This window comes from Polistes fuscatus, unplaced genomic scaffold (genome assembly GCF_010416935.1).
Source record: "Polistes fuscatus isolate 324 unplaced genomic scaffold, CU_Pfus_HIC Scaffold5, whole genome shotgun sequence".
In the NCBI taxonomy this organism is placed as follows: Eukaryota; Metazoa; Arthropoda; class Insecta; order Hymenoptera; family Vespidae; genus Polistes; species Polistes fuscatus.
Genome location: NW_025113129.1, coordinates 3454462 through 3479670, shown reverse-complemented (window position 1 = coordinate 3479670; position 25209 = coordinate 3454462). Strand labels below are relative to the sequence as shown.

The following is a 25209-nucleotide window of genomic DNA, read 5'->3' as shown; positions in this document are numbered from 1 at the left end:
TCGTTATCGAGGTCAAGCCATTAGATTGTAATTTCCTAAACGTACATAGTGATACACGTAGTGATATTATTTAGCGTTTATCATTTTAGTAAGAAAAATAAAACGATTGCTAAAAAAAAATCTACTCACTTTGTACGATTGTAAATAGCAACAACGGGAGTCTTATTATATGTATATCATTTTTCAAATAAAATTTTTCTTTTGAATTCTTCTCACATTTTCGCGACGCAATTAATTATAATTTATTTGACGAAACAAAAATTGTACGTGTTATATCTTAACGAAATAAATACAATATTAGGACTAAATTAATTTTGAACAAGTTACGACAGGTTTTCGTATTCAATGAAATTCTAATTAAATTTATCCAATTTCGAAAAACCCGTTATCTTATCTTATTTTAATAAGTACGGTAATTAACTCTCATTAGCCGAAATTTTCTCCATAACTATAAATAAATTCAATGACCGAGATTATCGATCTTTTAAGTGGCCTTTTCCAAGGATTAATTAAAAATTTGAAAAAGTTGATAATCTTATCAGTCATTGGACCAAAAAAATGAAATTGCACACAAAAAATATTTATAATCATATCGGTATATGATTTTTAAGTAACACAAGATTATTGAGAGTTAAGAATAAACATAGTAATTGATTATACAGTAGCAGTATTCGTTAGATTGTTATAATAAGTTAAATATAATGAATTTGATATTATATTAAATCGTTTTCCCGAATAATATGTTCTTATCCTTGTAGTGTATTTTTTCTTTTTTTTTTAATGTAAATAAAAAGAATAGATGGACTCATATTCATAAAACTAGATATAAATTACACACTCATGGTGATTTTAATATGATGCAGTAACGTTAAGTGTGTCCAAGTGGTGGGAGTTTCTAAGGAGTTCATATTTAAGTTGTCTGCTGCTATTTGCTCAGTCGTCTGTTAAGAAACGATTCGATACAACCTGTGTTTTGAAAACTATCAAGTGAAATAAACGAGGGGTTCGATTTTATTCCCATTTTATAATATTTCATGCATAATCATGGTAAGGTTTTTGTCTAATATAATATATCGATAGAAAAAGAAGAAAAACAAAATATTAAGTTACTAGGAAAATTCGTGCCGATTAATAAATAAATATATTAATTAACAATGTTGCAAAAAAAAATATATTAATCATTATTGAATGGGAATGTGTTTGTCTTTGAAATTTTGCTTACGTTTAAAAAAAAAAGATGAAACGAAGAATATTTGAGGTTTAGAGATTTCTAAACCACACAAAATTGCACCGGTTGCTTACCATGACTTTTTTATGAATGCAACTCGGTTATAAGTATCACATTTCTTTGTCATAGTAAATCATATGTTTCTTACTCATAGTTGAAAACTGTGCAAGATTCTGTACTGCGTAAACTTTCTATGCAAGAAGGTTATAATTAACATAATATCAAATTATATAATGTTTCAACACAATTACATGTTTCGTTGAAGGATACTAAAGTAAGCGAGGAATTTTCGGATTTGTCAAGGATCGATGGGATAGTCGATGATCCATTGGATCTTTTTAGATCTTGGCACGAAGAATCGAGAAAATATAAATATAATTTGCCTGATATTTTCTGTCTTGCGACAACCTCCAAGTAAGTATATTACGATTGATTAATAATAAATGAAACGAAATAATAAAATCGTAAAAATGAAACTGATTAAAACTACGCGTAAATCAACAGAGATAATAAAGTTGCTGCAAGGAATGTTGTTCTCAGAGAATTTGATAACGATGGTTTTGTACTTGTTACCGATCAACGTAGTAGAAAAGCCTCGGAATTGGTAAGAATTATTAATGCAAACGAAATTATAGATATAAATATATATAAATTTCTATATTATATTTATTAATTATATCATTAATTATCTTACACAAAGGATAGCGTACCGCAGGCTGCACTTTGTTTCGTATGGCTTTACATAAATGATAAAGGACAAAATATTGCACGACAGGTGATAGTTTGAATTTGTTAAATAAAATAATATTTAGGGTGTCTCAAAAATTGTTTGACCTATCTGAAAAAAGTTGAAATTATTTTTACCGAGTATTAGGAGTGGCAGGTATATTTTTGTTAACAACGCTACCAAGTAGTTTACGTTTTGAATTGATAAATAAACTATTGTAAAATTCTATTAAAATACAAATGTTAATTATTTTTTTATCTTGGATCTCGCCAATGTAAAATTTATTAGTTAATTGTAATAAATTTGTGTAGGTAAGAGTCGAAGGTCCAATTAAAAAGTTGAAACGATCAGAATTTAAACACCTTTACGACAGAGAACCACTCTTTTGCAAAATTCGATCCCATTTGTGTTATCAAGACAAAGAAGTTGATTGGGACGAATTAAAACGAAGACACGATCAAATTTTGGGAGAGTATCGAAGAGGAGAAAATGAATTACCAATGCCGGATCACTTGTACGTTCATTTTTGTTTCAATTTCGTATAGACTAACAAGTTACATTGCATCAATATAAATTTATTTCAGTATCGGATATAAATTGTTACCGACAATGGTAGAATTTTATTACGCGAGGGACGAGCTTATAGGAGACAGGGTGCAATACAACAGAAACAGCTTGACCGAAGGATGGCAACATCGCCGATTGGCTGCCTAATATTCAAATACAAATTTAATAACTATTCCATTATTTATTTCTTTATCACAATTCGTGTAATTTTTATTTTATTCAAAAATGAGATTAATATTTTCATGCCGAGCGATACAAAAATCCGAAATATCATTGTAGCTTGTAAATGCACGAATAAAAACTTGCTTAAAAAGAAAAAAGAAACGAAAAACCACGACGAAGAATGAAATTATATTTCTCAAGATTTTAGGCGTCATTAAAAATTAATTTTTTAAATAAAATTACACACACTTATCGTCGTGTAAACAATAACTATTAACGATAAGGAAGTAATATATTAGAGAATTCTTACATTGACCCAGGTTATCAATGAACGATAATAAAATATAAACTTTCACTTATATGCATAGAAAAAATTTTTAATGAACTTGAAATCTCGAAAAATTCTTTACGATAAGAATTATGCAACCGTTGCATACACCATTCCCCACCTAATATGCGCGACAGGAGAAAGTTCACTTTGTCATCTTAATTATCATTGAATTTTGCAATATCAATCGAAGTTAACCAACTAAATTCAAAATGAGCGCGTTGGAAAGGATTGAAGAGTGCGCATTCTCGAATGATTCGAATAGTTTGATCACATGGTTTTAAGTGCAGCACAGTAGAAACGCAGTGGCGCTCGTGTATTTCCACCAAAAGTGTAAGCTTCCGGTAAGCAGAGCCGGTAACTCGTCGTCTCTTGAGGAGACTACCACCAGTCAGACGCGAAACGTGATAGTGCGTGCTATAGTGAGATACACGTGCACATTTATTTCACGTTTCTTTTACTATTTCTTTTTTAATCTAACAAAATGTCCAACGAAGCGTCAAAAATGATGAACAATTTCAATGCTTATATTCTCCTAGAAGATGGCAGTATTTTTCCGGGAAAACGATTCGGTGCCGAAATATCCGTCGACGGTGAAATTGGTGAGAATAGATTTGACACGTGTTTTTTTTTTCCACCTCGCCCCGGCCCCCGGCCCCCGGCCCCCTTCGATGCATTCTCACGTTTTTATTATTACTTTTTTATTATACCTACGTAATTATAAAAATCCGAACCCTCTTTTAATTATTTATCATTTCGAAATATAATCATATATTTTATTTTTATTTTATCGTATTATATATATATATATATATTTATATATATATATGTATAGTTGCAAACATTTTTTATTTAGAAAAATAATATTAAACACATAATAGTTTTTGAAATATTAGAAATGAAATTTGATGCATCCGAATGATAATATTCGACCTCGACGAGAAACAGATTGTCCGATAAGAATTAAGAGGCGTATTATTATCATACGGAGGCTTCGGATGACCACGTGGACCTTGCATCTTTGTCTTCGTTAAATATGATCAACTAACTGTCTCGATATTTATTGCCCTTAGGGTCAATAAATATTACTGTTAATAGATAGAAATTATATTGAACTAACACTTTAACGGTTCAAAACATTTTTCAATTCCCATGTAATACTGTGTTTCGTTTCTTTACTTGTAGATAGACAGAGACAGATAGATTTTTATTTAATTTACACCCTGTGTTGTGGCCTAGTAAAAAAATGGACTTTGTTTTATTCGTATTATATCTACTGCTATAAATAATAATATCGAGTAATTTTTTTAACTTATTGTTAGTGTACATTAAAAATATTTCAATAAAAAAATCGGTAACAATAAAATATGACGAATGAATTCTTACAATTTGTCATTCATTTAACATTTTTTTTTCCTCGACATTAAAACGAGATTGTTATGCAAATCGTGAAAGGAAAACTACAAATTTCTATGTAACTTGATGTTTATTTAACGAGTATTGGATTTTAGTATTTCAGACCGGTATGGTGGGTTATCCCGAATCTTTAACTGATCCTTCTTACCATGCTCAAATTCTGACACTTACTTATCCACTAGTGGGTAACTATGGCGTCTTTGGAGATGAAAAGGATGAATACGATATACCATAGTAAGTGTGAATGCATGTATATGTGTATGTGTAGATGTACGTGTTCAAACAAAAAAGTAGATAGGGTGAAGAATGGGCTCTGTGTATTATACTAATCGTTTCAGTAACGGCCCATTCCCCTCCCCTTTTATTCCCATTGAATCGAGCTTCTTTTACGATTATATTAGAATATATTAGAATATATTAAATAATAAAAAATTAAAATGCCCCGCCCCCTTTTCCATCTCTTCAATATTTCTCAATGATATTAATATTGTTTAATTGCATAGTTGGTAATCTGATTTTATCGTTATCAATAGAATCGTGTAAACTAAACGCATAAAAATTGTCAAACTTTTTTATTCGATAATTCCTCTTACTATCGCGAATTAATCGTTATAGATCGATATCATGAAAATTGAATTGAATTGAATTTACAGTTGGTTCGAATCGGATCGAATTTGGGCAGCCGGTTTAATAGTAGGTGAAATTTGCGAAACGCCAAGTCATTGGCGCCAAAAGAAAAAACTCTCGCAATGGTTGGAAGAACAAGGTGTACCCGGTATTTACGAGATCGATACTAGAGCCTTTACAAAGATAATTCGTGAGAAGGGCTCGATATTGGGTAGAATTGTTATAGGGGAACCCCCTTCTTGCAATATTTCACCCGTCGAACCGCCATTGTTAGATCCAAATAAAAGAAATCTCGTTGCTGAAGTTTCACGTGTAAGTTTCGATTGATAAAGCATACGTTTATTTTCATTTTCAGCTAACAAAATCCATGATAAATCATGTTTTTTGTAGGTACCACCGAAAACGTACAATCCTAACGGATCACCCCGTATATGCGTGGTTGATTGCGGATTAAAATACAATCAATTGAGACGATTGTTAAATCGTGGGGCCCGAGTAGACGTTGTCCCATGGAATTATGATTTAAAAACGGCCGAATACGACGGCTTGTTTTTAAGCAATGGACCCGGTGATCCAAGCATGTGCAAGGCAACCATCGAAAATCTTTCCAGTGTTTTGGCGTGTCCGAATAAAAAACCTATTTTTGGTATATGCTTGGGACACCAGTTACTTTCGATAGCTGCCGGTTGTACTACTTATAAAATGAGGTTTGCGTTTCAACCACTTGTTGCATCCTAACGTTCTACAAAAAGTTTGAAGTCACTAAGAAAATAATACAAAACTGAGTTTATTTTTATTGCGAAGTTTATTCGAATAATAATTAGATTTTATCTCTTTCATATTTCTTAAGCATCACAACTGATAATTTATGTACTTTAGATACGTTTGTTATTGTTGCATATGAGAATAATCTCTGAACGTAATAGCAGCGACGAGTTATATAAAAAAAAAAAAACTTAAACTTTTTTATCAATGAAAATTTATCGACAATATTAACAACATGCACTTTATTCGTAACGGCCGTTTAATTTTAATCAACACTAGTAATCGGTAGTATTAAATTATCATAGCATAAAGATTACACAACAATTTTCAATGTTCAAATACGAATGACCAATCGTTAACAAAAAAAAAAAAAGTATATAAATTAATCATTAAATAATTTCATAAATGAGTATTTTATATTAATTGCATTTAATAATCTATTAGGGAAAAATTATTACAAAATTATAACTCCTCAATTATGCATTATAGCAGAGAGATTATATTTTTTAATTACCATTTTGTCATTTGCATGCAGCTATGGAAATCGTGGTCATAATCAACCAGCAACTCATCACGGAACCGGACGTTGCTATATGACTTCTCAAAACCATGGATTTGCAGTTGACGCGAACAAATTACCTAACAATTGGGAAATATTATTCACCAACACTAATGATAAAAGCAATGAAGGTATTGTTCATTCAGCGTTGCCATATTTTTCGGTACAATTCCATCCGGAACACACTGCCGGTCCGGAAGACTTGGAATGTCTTTTCGATGTCTTTTTGGAGACTACAATAGACCATATGAAAGGTCATCCGCAAATAACTGTCAAAGATAGGCTCAATGAAAAGTTGAAATTTGAAGCGTCGCAATCGATCGACAAATTTCATCCAAAAAAAGTTCTTATTTTGGGATCGGGAGGACTTAGCATTGGTCAAGCTGGTGAATTCGATTATTCTGGTTCACAAGCGATCAAAGCATTGCAAGAAGAATGCATCCAAACGCTTTTAATAAATCCAAATATTGCAACAGTGCAAACTACCAAAGGAATGGCTGATAAAGTTTATTTTTTACCAATCATTCCGGAATACGTAGAACAAGTGAGTCAAAATATGATCAATTAAATATTCCATCGTGCAACGAATGGAATGTACTTAAAATTTTTCCTTATTATCATAGGTAATACGTTCGGAAAGACCCGATGGAGTGTTATTAACATTTGGCGGACAAACTGCATTGAACTGCGGAGTTGAATTAGAAAGAACCGGTGTATTCGAAAAATACAATGTTAAAATTTTAGGCACACCGATCGAATCTATCATACAGACGGAAGACCGAAAAATATTTGCCGAACGTATAGGTGAAATTGGCGAGAAAGTTGCACCGAGTGCAGCTGTATATTCCATAAAAGAGGTAAATTTACACACACACACACACATATATATATATATATATATATATATATATATATATATATATATTATAAAAAAATAATATAATAGAGATCGTATGACGTTAGAATGATAAAGAAAAAAAAGAAACAAGACCGATTCGCTGATCATTCATTTTGTTTAACCAAGGCTTTAGAAGCAGCTAAGATACTCGGTTATCCGGTTATGGCAAGAGCAGCGTTTTCTCTCGGTGGTCTCGGTTCGGGTTTCGCTAATACGGAAGACGAATTAAAAACATTAGCCCAACAGGCGCTCTCCCATTCTAATCAACTTATCATAGACAAATCATTGAAGGGTTGGAAAGAAGTTGAATACGAAATAGTACGAGATGCATACGACAATTGTATCGCAGTTTGCAACATGGAGAACATCGATCCGCTTGGAATTCACACTGGCGAATCAATTGTCGTTGCACCTAGTCAAACTCTGTCGAATAAAGAATACAACATGCTTCGTACTACGGCCATCAAAGTGATCAGACATTTTGGAATAGTAGGAGAATGTAACATTCAATACGCCTTAAATCCAAATTGCGAAGAGTATTACATCATTGAAGTTAATGCAAGACTATCAAGAAGTTCTGCTTTGGCTAGCAAAGCAACCGGTTATCCTCTTGCTTATGTAGCTGCTAAATTAGCATTAAGTTATCCTTTACCAGATATTCATAATTCCGTAACTGGACGAACGACAGCTTGTTTCGAGCCTAGCTTGGATTACTGTGTTGTCAAAATACCAAGATGGGATCTCAGCAAATTCCACCGAGTCAGCACAAAGGTACGATTACAATTCTTTTCTCGTATATCGTTTTATTATTTCATTTTTATTCTCTAAAGATATGGAAATGTTAATTAATAATTTGTTTTTATTTTATTTTATTTTTTAGATTGGTAGTTCTATGAAAAGCGTAGGCGAGGTAATGGCGATTGGTCGCAAATTCGAGGAAGCTTTCCAAAAAGCATTGAGAATGGTTGACGAAAGTGTTAATGGTTTTGATCCGTACATCAAATCTGTCAACGACGAGGAATTAGAAAAACCTACGGACAAGAGAATGTTTGTTCTAGCTGCTTCCATAAAAGCTGGATATTCTATGGATCGTCTCTATGAATTAACAAAAATAGATCGTTGGTTTTTGCAAAAGATGAAGAACATAATCGACCTATATTCGGTTTTGGAAAGTACCGATCATACAAAATTATCTTACGACGTGCTATTACGTGCAAAACAAATTGGATTTTCCGATAAACAAATAGCCACTGTTGTTAAGAGTTCTGAATTAGCAGTGCGTATACAAAGACAAGAAAGTAACATCAGACCTAAAGTTAAACAAATAGATACCGTTGCTGCAGAATGGCCAGCTACTACGAATTATCTTTACTTGACTTACAATGGTACCACCCACGATGTCGATTTTCCTGGAGGTTATACAATGGTTATAGGTAAAGATATATCATTTATTATTTTCGATTAAATAATCTATTATTAATTAAGTATAATTGTTCAGGTTCTGGAGTATACAGAATCGGCAGTTCTGTAGAATTCGATTGGTGTGCTGTAAGTTGTCTACGTGAACTTAGAAATTTGAATCGTAAAACCATTATGGTTAATTATAATCCTGAAACAGTGAGCACGGATTACGACATGAGCGATCGTCTTTACTTCGAAGAAATTACATTCGAAGTGGTAATGGACATTTACGACAACGAATCGCCAGAAGGAATCATTTTATCCATGGGTGGACAATTGCCGAACAATATTGCTATGAATCTTCACAGACAACAAGCTAGAATACTTGGAACGTCGCCGGAATCTGTAGACGGCGCGGAAAATCGATTTAAATTTTCTCGAATGTTGGACGGAATTGGAATTTCACAACCCAGATGGAAAGAATTGACTAATCTCAAATCTGCAATTGAATTTTGCGAAGAAGTTGGTTATCCTTGTTTAGTACGACCGTCTTACGTTTTAAGCGGTGCTGCTATGAATGTTGCACACTCCAATCAAGATCTCGAATCTTATTTGAAAAGTGCCAGCGAAGTCAGCAAGGAACATCCCGTTGTGATATCAAAATTCATCTTGGAAGCAAAAGAAATCGACGTGGATGCTGTAGCGTACGAAGGTTTGATTTTATGCATGGCTGTTTCTGAACACGTCGAAAATGCTGGTGTACATTCGGGAGATGCTACATTAGTAACACCACCGCAAGATATCAATGCAAAAACTTTGGCGAAAATCAAATCGATTTCCAAAGCTGTTGCTGCATCTTTGGGAGTAACTGGGCCCTTCAACATGCAATTGATCGCCAAGGTAATCGAATTCTAATTTATACAGAAAGAATGGTAATATGGGATCCCCAGTTTTACGTTTCATTCACAAATGGAACTAGATAAAAAGAAATTATAAAAATCAATAATCTCGTAAGCCACCTCTAACTGGGATAGAAAGTGGTGTAAGAAGAGTATTATTTTGTGGGTAGGAATTTTAGGTTAGGACATGATTTCTCCCAATAATTGGAAGTGGGAGAAAATCATGGCTCGCGTGGGCAGGGTCGCATACCTGAAGTAGATTCTGTTTTTGTTGGAATCAAAAACAGAATCTACCCGCTACCCCTATAAAACCCTCCCCCAAATTGAAAATAGTAAAAACTGCAATTATTTTTGTACAAGCTAATAAGTGCAACTAATGACACTTATCTTAGTTTAGTTTTAAATAATAAAAATCATTAAGGGATCCCATAATATACCATATATGCCTTTCTTCTATTATACGCTATACAATTAATTTATTTCTATTTAGGACAATGAATTAAAAGTAATAGAATGCAACGTACGAGTTTCAAGATCTTTCCCATTCGTTTCGAAAACTTTGGATCACGATTTTGTCGCAATGGCAACACGATTGATAGTTGGCGAATCGGTTGAACCTGTAGATGTTCTAGCTGGGTGTGGAAAAGTTGGCGTTAAAGTACCACAATTTTCATTCTCGCGTCTAGCAGGTTAATATCAACTGCAAGATATATTTTTAATAAGAATGAAACATGATATGATAGGATTTTCTTATAAATTTTATGTGGTCGATAGGTGCCGACGTTATGTTGGGTGTTGAAATGGTATCAACGGGAGAAGTTGCTTGCTTCGGAGAAAATCGTTACGAGGCTTACCTCAAAGGAATGATGAGTACCGGTTTTCATATACCGCAAAAAGGAATCTTATTATCAATAGGAAGTTTCAAACATAAAATGGAATTATTACCGGCCATTAGCAGTTTACACAAGATGGGTTACAATTTGTATGCCAGCATGGGCACTGCTGATTTTTACACTGAACACGGAGTCGAGGTATGTAGATAAAGAATTTATTTTCTTGAGACTTATATAAAATATTAAATTATAAAGTTTTCTAAGAGACAATTAATCCGCAGATCAAAATATCTTCGATAGTTGTCTGCCTAATGTCTTAATTTTCGTATGAAAAAAATTCGTCTTACTTTAATTTAATTATCAAATATGCTCGCGTCCGCGTACTCGTTGAATCTTAAAAAGTTGTTGTGCAACTGAGTCGAAATCTAACGCGAAACATATTTAATACTATTTTCTTTTTTCCTATTTATTCTTATTATTTAATGATAGATGAAAAATATTTATTTACATCTTATGCTTATTTTTACATATATATATATATATACAAATTTTAATCACGGTCATAACGGAAATTATTCCTATTTAATCCGTTCTAACATTCCGTTTCACTATATGAAAATTATTATGAATACTTATAATATATGCACATACACAAAATATATTGGCAGCATCGAGCAATATTATTACTAAATATTCAAATTAACAACAGTAAATTAATGATACACAATTTTATACAATTAATGCTCTTATACGATTAATCTACTTCGTCATAAATATTATATATTAAATATCGAAAATTACGTCGAGTATTATCCCGTTCGTATAGAATCATCATTAATTCATAAAATAATCTAAAATCAATAAATATCAAATAAACATACATCCAATTGGAAGTATTATACGTTTAATTTTCTATAGTCCTTTAATAATTTAAACACTAAGCCATATATATGCATCTAAGAACACGCACTGTCCTTTTTCTTTTCTTTTTTTCCAAATTATAATTTTGTTAAATATAAGTTGTCTCGGACAAGAATGAATCATTTTCATCTTCTACAAGTGATACTACTCGCGGTGGTACGACATCTATTTGTTTACCCCTTATTATCGTCAAACTTTCCTGATCATCAATCATTTTCTTAGTCGCAGATGGTACTCTATTAACAGAAGTTGAATCTTCTGAATCCGTTGAGCTGGGAGTTCGCTTAATTGGGCTAGGTACTTTGTCTATTGGGTTTGGTACTCGCCTAGTAGGGCTAGGTAGTTCGTTTATTGGGCTTGATACTCGCCTACTAGGGATGGGTACTTGATTTATTGGGCTTGGTACTCGCCTAGTAGGGACAGGTATTTTATCCGACGACGAACTGGATGCTCGACTAATCGGAGTGGACACTTTGCCTGTTAAATTAGTCTGTTCTCGCCTAGGCAAACTAGATTTCTTTTCTGTCGATTTAGATTGTCTCCTAATAGGATTGGACATTTTATCTATTGGACTGGGTACTGGAGGAGTTGGTATCGTCGGTGCAGGACCTCGTTTTGTTCTCGGTGACATAGATGTCCTCGGTTCTTCGTGAATCATTCCTTTCGTCACGGACGCCGAATCATACGTGTGATCCTCCATGTTAAAACTTTTGGATTCCTTCGATGATAATCCATCTGGAGATTCTGTAGTAAAACGATTTTTCAACGGCATGGTAAAGATCGGTTCTCCGGTATTTCTCACTGGTTTGGTTTGTGGCACATCTTCGGTCGTCGAGTAATCCTGTCGCCTTCTAAGGGCCCTTATTTTATCGCGATACGCTTCAGCATCCTTCTTGTACCTTGGATATTCGTGAAGAATAACGGAAAGTCGTTCTGCTTGATCCAAGTAAACAGCCTTTTGTTGAGTAGCACGATATTGATGGAAACGTTCGCCTATTTTGATGAAATGGCTGATGAAGAAATCCAATAATGCGCAAAGTCTTATCCCTTCCAAATCAGCACACCGTACCTGTAAATAATAAAAACTTAAACGATATTAAAGGACAAATATTGAAATTTGTAAAACGATGCTTACCGAAATTTCGATAACCGAATCTGTAGCTTTGCGCGGATTGATCAGCGTCTTGTTAGTAACTGCTGGCCTGTTCGCATAAATTTTCTGCTCGTCCACGGTCCGACTTAAATTTCTAGCGTTCAACCAAAACCCACCCGGTCTTGTTTCCGTGTACACATGTTTGCTGTTTTCTGCTGTGCTGTATTCGTCCTCTGTCGTTTTAGACAAAGGTCTATGAACAGGTTCAGCTAATGCCGGGTTAATTAGCGTCAATGCATTAGCAGTAAGAATATTTAATAACGACTCGAAATTCATTTTAGGAAAGAATTGTTGACTATACTTGACGTTCTCCATTGCATGGAAGACGTACATAATCGGATTCTCGAGAATTCGTTTGAGTTGTTTCTGGGTGTGCAATAAATGCTCGCTCGGTATTCTTTGAAAGAGATTCTTGTCTCTGATAAAATAATCCGATAGAATCGGTTCATTTTGACTAATACAATAATACATAGATTCCAATAATTTAATGAGACATTCACCAGTCCGATTGTCTGGCCATTTCGATGGTCTATCATTTTCTTCGATCATCCAAAACAATCTATTCCTAATGTGAGAGGTGGTAAGACCAAACATCGAGTCAAATACCGGTCTGATAAATGTCTTGTGCAATACCAGGGCCATCAAATAAACTTGTATTTGAGCTGACGTCATACAGGTCTCTAAATATCTTTCAGCAGCAGGAAACATCAATTGCCATTCAAGATCTTGATGAGGATTTATACCCTTTTTCGGTGTAAATCCTTCCGGTACAATGTAACATCCTAAATCTCTGATCTTTCCAATTTCCTCATCGACGGGCCAGGTACTACGAGGACGATCCAACCATTCCTTAGCACTTTCTGGCCACTGGGACCAAACACTCGGTATGATCTCATAAGGTTCTATCATTGTTAGTCTCGACATATGCGAGACCATAACTTTGTCGTAATAAATAATACAACCCTCTGGTCTTCTATCATCTACTGTCTCTCGATCGAAACCAAAAACGTCCACTAATTGATGAACGTAAACACGAAAGAAGTGTTTCATGAAGTAAAGACTGCTAACGTAAAATACGTTGTAATTGTAACGTCTTAGAACCTGTCGTATTCTTCTCTGCTTGTTATTCATCGGATATCTTTTTTCTTCCATAGGATCATAGATTTTCCCTTCGCTCGTATACGTGACCTTTTTGAAACATTGATTAGGTATTTGATTTCTGTCGGAATCTCCCCCGTCCATGGAAATGCCGCTGATATTTTTCGATCCTTCAGCGGTGCTATAAAAATCGTCGCAACTTCGGCTTAAATTACAAGTATGACTGCAACTGCAATCACTGTCACTGTCGAGTACATAGTGTCCAGATCTGTAACCAGAACTGGTGCTACTGGCACGACTGTTATGCGTATAAATCTTCGATTTGTGATTATGTTTGGTTTTCCTAACGTGACCACCACGACCAGGATAACCATTCCTCGGAGGTGGTTCTGGTGCACGATACGATCTCTCATCGATCGAAGAATCCGCCTTGTAATGATCCGATTCATCCTTGGCGCGATCATGAGAACTACTAGATCCGTACATGGTACTGTCCTCGTAAATATTAGGCGAGGAACTGCTGTGTCCAAATTTCGAAGATTGCAAAGAATTTTTCGTTTGTCTGCTCAGACCTACTCCACCGTTTCTTCCATATTTCTGACCGTAGAGACTGTCACCGTCGCTGTAAAAACCATCGTCGTTTTTTATCATCGATTCTTCTTCAGCTATAACTTTTTTCAAAAGTGGTGTCTCTTCTTGCAGTTGTAATTTCACGTAACCTGGAAATAAACGTATACGCGTTCATTAAAATGCAATTATACGAACAATTGAATGAACTTTTGTCTACCTCGGTGTTCGCTTTGTTTCAAAACCATGCTGTATGTAGAAGTATCGTTCATAGGACTATAAGTTGGATCATCCTCTTCGATAACCTCGACATTGTCGTGTACGACGTAAATTCTAACCGGTTGCAATGGTTCAATGGTTGGACGAAGGGTTTGTCTCGACGAAAGGAAACCAACATTTCGTGCTATTTCTTCCTGAAGAACGTCGGGTAATAAAACGTGCTTGTGGGGTGCCAAACGTTCGTTCAATTCTGGTTCACGAGATGACATCAATGTTTTTCTAATACGTGTAATATCTCTGGGGAAAAAAACAAAAAAAAAGAAACATTTTATAAATTGGACGCTTTTACTTTTTGCGAGAATTATCGCAACATCATATCGGCCATATTGTTTATACGTCACAGAGATCATCGATTAGATTAATCCAAGTTAGATTCAGTCATACAATTGGTATCAACATGATTTCGTGGAACTCGTCAAAATAAGCACAAAAATATCTTTCGAAAATAATAATTGATTGTTACTTAATGCAAATTTTGTTCGTTGCAATTAAAAATGTAGAATTAAATTTTGAATACATATATATATATATATAGATGACGTTGTCATGAAAGAATGATGATCGATAAAAGGTACATCAATAATATTATGTGGCCTAAATTATCGTATCAGTATGTTAGTGATATAGAAATTATACGATTATAGATAACTATTAATGCTTGAAGCATTTTAGAACCATGACGAAACACACGAACGATCAAAGTCTCCATTTTGTTGGGAACAAATGCAACGTAACCAATTTGATCATACGTATTAGAGATGATTAATACCGATACGATTATTATTTCATTGACCAAGATGTTGTCTGATATTTCTAAACTTATCGAAAAAATTATTTTTATACGTTTAAACTATAAATCTTTAAAAATCGTTCAAAGTTAATGAACATATGTTTAGGAAAAAAAAAGAAACTCTTTGATATTAAAATCAAAGTACTGGTGTATAGGGTGACACGATCAAAAAGTGTCGAGTATTAAAAATCCAACATTGTATTATATTTTGCATTGTCATAATATGTCTCTGCGTGGTTTGTTTCAAGTATTATTATCATCCACTGTATTAAAAAAAAGAAAAAAAGAAAATCACGATATCGATAAAGCACACTTTCTCTCTCTCTCTCTTTCTCTTCCATTGCCAAAGTAAAAAGAACAAAAAGAAAAAAGAAAAACAAAATAGAGAAATTATCGTTAGTGGCTTACTTTTCGTAATTCTCAAAGAACTGTATGCACATCATTAGATTGTTAAGTACAAAGAATTCCGGTTGATTCCTTATTGTTCTTCTCAGCCAATTCGTTTCCACGTCGTTCTCAAAAGTTTCATCATCTTCGAACACCGGATCACGAGTTCTGGCATAATCATCGTTGATTTTTTTCTTCGGTCTTCCCGATTTTCTAGATTTGATGTTACCCATTGTCACTTCTCAAAGGAACTTCACCTAATCGTTAACGAGTTACTGATAATCTTTTGCGAGGGTGTTGAGTGGAGGGAGAAGATCAAAAATTATGATCGAAATGGGGGATTATTTGATATTAACCCTTGATCGCGCACGTTTCTTTCTTTTCTTTCTTTGTTTTTCTTTTCTTTTTGATAATAAACTATTCAGGTACACGTGTCAGTCAAAGTTTATTCCAATTGAATTTGAATGAGCGTTAAACCTTTCAAGGTACGCTTTAAATGAGAACAATGATCACCGATGTCGATCATTGTATGCTAAAGCCAAACGATTTTGTATACTCGATACGAAGATCTGTGAGACAGTAGACTCCCTTTGGTTTCCACCTGCCGATAAATAGCTATCTCGTTATCGAACAACCCAAGAGAACGTTTTTAATCCAACCTTTACTATCAGTTATCGACAAGAATGTAAAATGTTAAAAATGTCGTGCCTACCTTGCCCCGTTTCTTTTGTCGTTACGATCTCCGATATATATGTACACCCATTAATCTTTCATACAGAAAAATATTTATTAGTCGTACGCAATCGTTTTCTTTTTTTTTCTTTTTTTTTTGTTTTCACGAAAATAATTTATTTATTCATCGTTTAAAATTTCGTCGTTATTATATAATACTTAAATGAAACGCCGCAAACCTCTTCCTAAGATTTCTAATAAGAATAATAATCTTTTATTTTTAGGAAATAAATTAAACGTTGCAAATAAAATCGGTTCAACGATTGAAATATTTGTTTGTAATTATCTAAAGAAAGTAAATTGAACAATTAGATTATCACGGTTTTAATTGTATTACGTAATTCGCTATCGGTTCGAAAACAAACATCTGTAATATTAAATAAAAGAAAAAAGGTTTAATTAAATTGGCCGGTTTCTTTTATCGCGACAACGCGAATTGTAAATTATTCTAAAGAAAGAAAAAAAAAATATATATATATATAAATAAAAAATTCAAAATATTTATCATCCCCCTTAGACAAATCAATTAAAAGGCTTAGGATAACAGGATCAATAATTTGTTTAAATATCTTTCTGTTTGGTGATTAATGACCGAACTAGTTATCCTGACGTCACGTGAAAGAATACCAAAGATTAAAATAACAATCGTTATCTAATCTTTCCCTTAACCCTTATCGCAATTGTATGCGATTAAATCTATATTCATTTTTGGAAAAGATATACAATTTATTTTGCATTGCAACGGTTCAATAAACAAATCCACACGTCAAATACCGATAAAGTATCTTTATTTATGTATAATTTTCAAGGAAAAAGAAAATTTAGATGTTGTCTCCGTTTGACAATTCAATTAAATATTATGTTTAATTAACGCGCGTTAATATTAATCGCTAGTTAAGTTTTTTTTTTCCTTACTTATCTTTATATATTATCTATAACGATTATCGTAATCGATAAGACCAACCATGTTAGCCACGTCCCATCTTTCTAGTCAAAACTAAACGATCTAATGATCGAGCTAAAATAATCATCAATCAATTAATATTTATTTATTTAAAAAGAGATGTATTTATAAATTTTTAATCCTTATGAACTTTTCTTTATTTTTTTCTTTTTTTTTTTTTTAATATTTTCATAGGTGGAACCGGTGCAATGGACTTTCGAAAATATCGGCGTTAACGAGGACTCCAGTCCGAGTGAATTAAGACACCTTGCCGATTTCCTTTCGAAAAAACAATTCGACCTGGTCATTAATTTGCCAATGAGAAATGGCGGTGCTAGACGTGTGTCAAACTTCATGACGCATGGTTATCGTACAAGAAGATTGGCGGTAGATTATTCCGTTCCACTTGTCACGGATGTCAAATGTGCCAAACTTCTAGTTGAGGTAAATATCTATGAATACATTTTAATAATAATCAAACAATACGCGAATTGGACTATTATTACAAATACAATTCAAAACAAATGTTACAATTAATCGTCACGTAATTTGACGATCCTTTTTAACAAAAATATTATCTAGGAATCCTTCAAATCCGAGTAAACTTTTTTATTATTTTCTTTTTATTTCTATTAAATATCAATTCAGAATGTAAAAATTAATTTATTATATATATGTAGATGGTTTGATTTGTGTTAACTTAATAACCATAGAGACACATTTTACTCGAACCAATGACTTTCAATTGGCTCGAAAGTGTAAGTATTAAAGAAGTTTGACTTTGAACGATGACCGATATTCTAAAAATTAATCTATGAAGTATCGAAATAATATATATATATATATCTACACATAAATAATATTTCACTATAATCTTAAACGTTTTAGAAAATATATATTAGTATCGAATGATTAAAGTCCAATCGCATAGCTCGATGATTACGTAGTGATCAATAATTACTTTCTACCAAAAATTTGTTAAAATCGATAATAAATCACTTTTTATTACTTTATTTAATTATCTGATGAGATAAATAACCGATTGTATATAAGTACAAATTCGGTACACTTTTTTTCATCCGAACACGTAGATACAAATGACGTGTATTACGTATCGTAATTTAAAAAAAGAAAGTGCACACTGCAATATCTAATCACAATTGCTAAATATAATTTTTCCCACGATGAAAATAACAAGATACGAGATTTCGTCGAATAAAATAATTGCAATTGGTCTTTTAAAATATACGAATTTTATGAATTCACGCTAAGATCTTAAAATAACGTATAATAATATCTTTCTATTACAAATTTACAAACATATGATATTACAAACATGATACAATTTTTACTTAAAAGAACAAATAAAATATCTGTCTTCGAAAGATAACAATTATAAGATACGTATTAAAATAAAATACCGGTTTTAAGATAATAAGTAAAATGTTGATTATAAAATACCAAAGAATATACTCTAATGTTCAATAAATACCGATAATAAGTTCTTATACTTTATATGATGCATAAAACTGTATTATATTTCATGGTCAAAGACGAGCATATTAATTGAATGGCGCTTCAATACAATTTTATCCCCTCTCTGTTTATACAACAGGCAATGAGAATATTAGGTGGAAGTGCACCGCGTATGAAGACGCACACGGATTGCATGTCTTCACGAAGAATGATCAAACTACCGGGTTTCATAGATGTTCACGTACACACACGTGATCCTGGTGCAAATCACAAAGAAGATTTCGCATCGTGCACGGCTGCAGCTTTGGCTGGTGGTATCACCATGATATTTGCTATGCCCAACACCAATCCAGCTGTCGTTGATCATCAGACCTTTGCCTTGGCAAAAGAGGTAACAGATAAAAGATTAATCTTGTTGACGTTTTACGTAACAGATTTCATTGCCATATCGTAGGATAATTTCATGTTTATGCACTTGTTTATTACCGTTATACTCATTGCAATAAATATTATGCTAGAAATTCCGTTGTCTACGTTATCGGCTCTAATTCCACGCGCTACTTTCGTTTCACAAATATACGTTTCCGATGTCACAAGGCCGGGCTGAAATTATGCGATGAAAATTACATAAGTACGACGAAATAATCGGTTCGAGTGTACGAATCAGTCTTCAATTTTCTTCCAAATTATAATTATTGCTCGATAAACGTTTATAAATATTAACAATTCGAAAGCTCAATCGTTAATTTAAGATAACCTAAATATCTAGTAACTAGTAGACATCTATCGTTCCATTTGATTTTGATGCCAATTGAATTTAATATCGATTTTCATTTGGATTCATACAGCGTGCAGTAGCTGGTGCAAGATGCGATTATGCTCTTTTCGTTGGTGCATCATCGGATAATTACAGTATAATACCAGAACTAGCACCCCTTGCCGCAGGTCTCAAGATGTATCTGAATGATACATTCACGACGCTACGTCTGCTGGATCTGAACGTTTGGACAAAGGTAAAAACGAGAGCTTCGATTCGATAAGTGCATCGGATGATTACTCATCCATCTAATCCAACCAACCAACCTAATCTCTTATACTGAGAAAAATGTTAGAGGTACTTCCCTGATTACCGATAACGTTTGTATAAACGCACGCGAAGCCATGTACACGCACCTTATCGTGCATCCATCATCATATCGCATTGCATACAGACATACAAACATTCATTCTGAATTACATCGTGTAACGTAGTATGTTAACCCATTTTAATTCTAATCGCAATGTTACAAAAAAGAAAATAATGAAACAGAGACGAAAGAAGAAAAAAAAGGAAGAGAGAAAAAAACATTAGCTAAGATTGCAGTCATTGGAAAACATTTTAACTCTCTTATCTAATTTCCTGTTACTGATATATACACCCTAACAAGATATAAAGGTATAAATATATATTCGAACAAGTATTAACAACAATACGTTCACATTTCTAGCACTTCCAAAACTGGCCTAAAAAATATCCCATATGCGCTCATGCCGAAGGTCAGACTACAGCAGCCATTCTACTTTTGGCCAATTTGTACAACAGACCCGTTCATATTTGTCATGTTGCACGAAAAGAAGAAATTCAAATTATACGTACTGCCAAAGAAAAGGTTCATATTTTGACATATTGTTTTCATTTTTATTCATTTGTGTCAGTATTTTCCAATATATTTTTAATCAAATTTAATTTAATAAATATAATTTACGCGTTGAAATTAATATCAATGTAGATAAAAATCATGCGAATAGTCGACTAATAGTATAAAAATAATTTCTTAAAGAAAACAGTTGATATATAAATTGGGCAAATATTTATTTAAAATACTAACCAAAAATTATTGAAAATATACTGACCCAACAAATAACAATCTATTTTCTTGGCTCGATTAAACATAAAATATAATAATTGTTAATAATATTAATCCAGGGTCTGGCAGTAACTTGCGAAATATGCCCGCACCATCTTTTCCTTTGCCAAGATGATTTAAAACGAATAGGTGAAAAAAAGGGTCAAGTACGACCTTGTTTGGTATCTAAAGAGGACCAACAAGCGCTATGGGACAATTTAGATGTGATCGATTGTTTCGCGACGGATCACGGTAAACCATAAAAATCAAATCAATGAAAATTGTCAATTATCAAAAAACTAACAACCGAATCTTGAAATTTATTCTTTTAGCACCTCACACCGTGCAAGAAAAATTAAGCGAAAATCCGCCACCAGGTTTTCCAGGATTGGAAACAATTTTACCGTTGTTACTTAATGCCGTATACGAAGGAAGACTTACGATAGAAGTGAGTTCTTTTTCGCAATTAAAACAATTCGAAGTTCTCGATATTATGTAGGGGAAAGAAAACAAAAAGAAAAAAAAAAGAAAATATCCAATAGATTTTACCAAACCAATAAATTATAAGATTGAGAATACGCGTTGTTTTTATCGTATTTCTAACGACGAACATTCTTTCGATATCTTTTCTTTACGAGATAAAACAGGAGACGTTAAATATCATTGACAAGAAATACGAGAACTATATATAATGTTGTTACATACATATTTTTTCTTTTTATTCATTATCTTTTTGCTATATCATCATTTTTATTATCATCTTACTCATAATCATCACTTTCTCTAGACAAATTCTAAACTAACGGTCCTATTTGACGAATTATTTTGAAAATGGTTTAGGAAGAGTATTAATTTGTGGGTGGTAGGATTTTAGGGGCTAGGACATGATTTCTCCCAATAATTGGAAATGGGAGAAAATCATGGCTCGCGTGGGCAGGGTCGCATACCTGAAGTAAATTCTGTTTCTGTTGGAATCAAAAACAGAATCTACCCGCTACCCATTACAATGAATTTATTAAATTTAGGAATAAAGTTTGAACATTATCTACATAATATATGTATATTACATTTTAGGAATTGGTCGAGAAGTTTTACAAAAATCCCAAAAAGATTTTCAACATACCAGATCAACCAAATACCTACGTTGAAGTTGATCTCGACGATGAATGGGTGATACCTGAAGCAATGCCATTTAGCAAAGCTCAATGGACACCTTTCGCCGGTATGAACGTTCGCGGATCTGTTCATAGGGTTGTCCTTAGAGGTGAAGTAGCTTATGTCGAAGGACAAGTTCTGGTAAATCCAGGATTTGGTCAAGACATCAGAGAAATGCAGAGAAAGATAAAATATCAGTCTGTTGTCCATGCACCAACGATCGATGTGTGCGTTAGTAGACCTGGTTCGGGTTTGGATAATCTTTTATCACCTAATACTCTCGACCGTAGTGGTGAACTGGAAGAAGAACAGTTGGAAGGTGAGAAAACAATTCTTTACAATTAGGATTTAAACTTTTTCGTATGAGAAAAAATAATGAATCGAGTATTAAATGTATTTCATCTTAACCTATTATTATTATTATTATATTTTTCAGAACGATTTAATCACTTGTTGCAACCGAGCAGCCACAAATCCAACGTTCATTTCGCATTGGACGTCGACCATCCAAAATTACTCGGAGTTCAACGAACAATTTCACCCTTGTCCTTTAGTAGTTCAATCCGTCATAAGAGTGATAGTAGTACAAATCTGCATCTACAATCGACACCGTCCAGTCATGTCACTTGCAATCTGACCGGTCACCATATTCTTTCGGCAGATATCTTTAATAAAGAAGAATTGAAAGAGGTGTTCAATCTTGCCGAAACATTTCGCAATGCGATTCGCAAGGAACGAAATTTGGATCACATCTTAAGAGTAAGATTTTATATTATTCAAATAATATCACGTAAATAATAGTTATCGCGGGTCTTTAATCGTTGTAGTGTTATTTTTTTTCTTTTTTTTTTTTTAGGGTAAATTAATGGCATCCATTTTTTACGAAGCTAGCACCAGAACGTCGTGCAGTTTCGCAGCTGCCATGGAACGACTTGGTGGAAGGGTCATTTACATGGATGGATCTACGTCATCAGTTAAAAAGGGAGAAACATTGGAAGGTTTGCAGCCCTACTCGAATTTTCTTTTATTTTTACTTTTTTTTTATAACAATATATGCGCTAACCGAATTTTATTTTCACAGATTCTGTTGCTGTAATGGCTGGTTATGCGGATGTCGTTGTCGTCAGACACCCTGAACCTGGTGGTGTTCCAGTAAGTTTGAAACATTGTATAGATATATTTACTCAGAAACAATCTATCTTGTATATTAATTTTTCTTTTTTTATAGAGAGCATCTCAGCACTGTAGAAAACCCTTAATAAATGCCGGAGATGGTGTTGGTGAACACCCCACTCAAGCATTATTGGATATCTTCACGATTCGCGATGAAATTGGAACTGTTAATGGTTTAACGATCACTATGGTCGGAGATTTAAAGCACGGGCGGACCGTTCATTCCCTTGCCAGGTTGGCACAATCAAAAATTTCAAATCTAATTTTATAAATTTATGATACAAGTTAAAACCCTTCCAATAATTTCTCTCTTAGCTAATTTGATTAACATTTGTGATCGTACTTCGATTCCAGGTTACTGACCTTGTACAACGTTGAACTTCGATATGTTGCTCCACCCGGGCTTGAAATGCCTGAACACGTGCTGGATTATGTGTCAAAGCGTGGCGTATCTCAGGAAATGTTTAAAAGTCTCGAAGCAGCATTACCTGATACGGATGTATTGTATATGACACGTATTCAACGTGAACGTTTCACTACGCAGGAGGAATATAGACAGGTACGAAAAAGAAAAAAAGAAATAAAATTACACATACTTTGACTAGGGTACATTAATTCGCAAGTAAAATATTAAAGGATGGCAATGAACCTAATACTAAAACATTTAATCGCTATAAACGTTCACTGTATTTTCGGTGGTCGACGTGCATGCAATATTTAACATCTACTAGTTGATCACGAGTTAAACTAGTCAGATATATTTTCGAACACGAATAGCTAAACTTGTTAATCATTTAATATATACAAACTACGTATTGGATTAAATATTAATAATTAATTTTTTTTTTCTGTACAATTATACGATCTCGTCTAGTTTTCATTTAAATACTAACGCATAAGATATGATTAAATATTTAATAATTATGCAAGATAATAATACATGGAATTGTAAGTTGATTACTTGTAACTATCTAAATATTATACGCTTCAATAATTATTCAAATGAATAGAAAAAGAAAAGGAAAGGAAGAAAATCGTGAAAATAAAATAGGAATAAAAAATGACATGAATTATTTTTGTTGACAGGTTTGCGGTCATTTCATAGTGACGCCGCAATTAATGTCACGTGCAAAGAAGAAAATGGTGGTAATGCATCCCCTTCCACGTGTTTTCGAAATTAGCACAGAATTTGACATGGATCCTCGAGCCGCTTATTTTAGACAAGCGGAGAACGGCATTTATGTTCGCATGGCTCTCCTTGCTATGGTTCTTGGCCGTGTCTGATTCATCGAAGGTAACAACTGTCCTTCTTAATCAAAACCGGACACTCGTTTGTGAGTCAAGGTGATTCAAACTACGACAAATAATAAAAAAGAAATCAAGAAAAAAAACATTTCGAGGAGGACATAGGATATCACCTATCCAAAATTTTAATTAGACTGTGATAACAAAAAAATAATAATCGTGAAATTGCAAAACACAAATCGTGCACAGTATTTTTCTTTTTTTTTTTTATACACAAATATTATTATTGTTATAATAATATAAATAATCAAATATTTTTGTACAATCCTCAAATATTTAGAACAGATAATGTAAGACAAAATAATTATACGATGATCATGATATTTTAATCACACTTTCTCGTGAGAATGGAAACACATTTTTGTGTACAACAATCATTCCAATTCTAAAGTTCGATCGAATTTCGATGTAACGCGATATTTGTATAAATAGAAAAAAACACATTTGTATGAATTTTATTTTGTTTAATTACAAAAGAACCCTATCAAAAAAAAACTATCCACAAAAAATGATTTTTTCTTTGAAATACCTATTTATACTTATTATCCCTTTTTATTTTATACTCAAAGTGATAAGTAATTGTGATACTACCAGTCACATCATGCTTCAAGAATGTTTTTTATTAACTTCCTGATATCTCAATTGCGTCAGACGTACTTCAAGAATTTTCTTCGACGTTACGGAGAAGAATTATAATTTTTACGAACCAAGGACAAAGAACATTAATCCGATATAACGTTATCTTGGATTGTTATTATAGTTGTTTCACGATTTTCTTCCTACCTTTGTTCATTCACATTTATTAGAAAATTGATACGTCATTCTATACTTGAACGAGTATCTAACATTTTTCTTCTTCGATCACTTATTTCTATTATTTGTTATAAATTAAAACATGGAAATAGTATTCATTTGAAATAAAAAATAGAAAATT

General features: G+C 33.2%; 3 protein-coding genes across 3 annotated transcripts; 2 read left to right on the top strand and 1 right to left on the bottom strand.

Annotated features, from left to right (window-relative positions):
* Positions 1-858: 858 nt before the first annotated feature.
* LOC122522579 (pyridoxine/pyridoxamine 5'-phosphate oxidase) lies at positions 859-2853 on the top strand. The gene is made up of 6 exons (XM_043643770.1): positions 859-1047; positions 1494-1642; positions 1733-1832; positions 1929-2003; positions 2267-2469; positions 2540-2853. Exons 1-6 carry the CDS (start codon positions 1045-1047, stop codon positions 2667-2669), a joined length of 660 nt encoding a protein of 219 aa, XP_043499705.1. The 5' UTR covers positions 859-1044; the 3' UTR covers positions 2670-2853.
* A 529-nt stretch (positions 2854-3382) lies between these two features.
* On the top strand, positions 3383-24728 carry LOC122522577 (CAD protein). The gene is made up of 24 exons (XM_043643768.1): positions 3383-3614; positions 4524-4662; positions 5082-5367; positions 5446-5762; positions 6356-6923; positions 7003-7236; positions 7404-8048; positions 8158-8710; positions 8776-9578; positions 10068-10266; positions 10352-10608; positions 17476-17724; positions 18896-19147; positions 19605-19769; positions 20244-20405; positions 20723-20894; positions 20975-21090; positions 21717-22116; positions 22234-22556; positions 22654-22795; positions 22879-22949; positions 23026-23204; positions 23325-23529; positions 24057-24728. Exons 1-24 carry the CDS (start codon positions 3497-3499, stop codon positions 24252-24254), a joined length of 6753 nt encoding a protein of 2250 aa, XP_043499703.1. The 5' UTR covers positions 3383-3496; the 3' UTR covers positions 24255-24728.
* Positions 11220-16371, bottom strand: LOC122522578. The gene is made up of 4 exons (XM_043643769.1): positions 15627-16371; positions 14370-14665; positions 12467-14301; positions 11220-12400 (listed from the first exon to the last, which is right to left on the bottom strand). The coding sequence occupies exons 1-4, from the start codon at positions 15836-15838 to the stop codon at positions 11420-11422; spliced, it is 3324 nt and encodes a 1107-aa protein (XP_043499704.1). The 5' UTR covers positions 15839-16371; the 3' UTR covers positions 11220-11419.
* Positions 24729-25209: the final 481 nt, after the last annotated feature.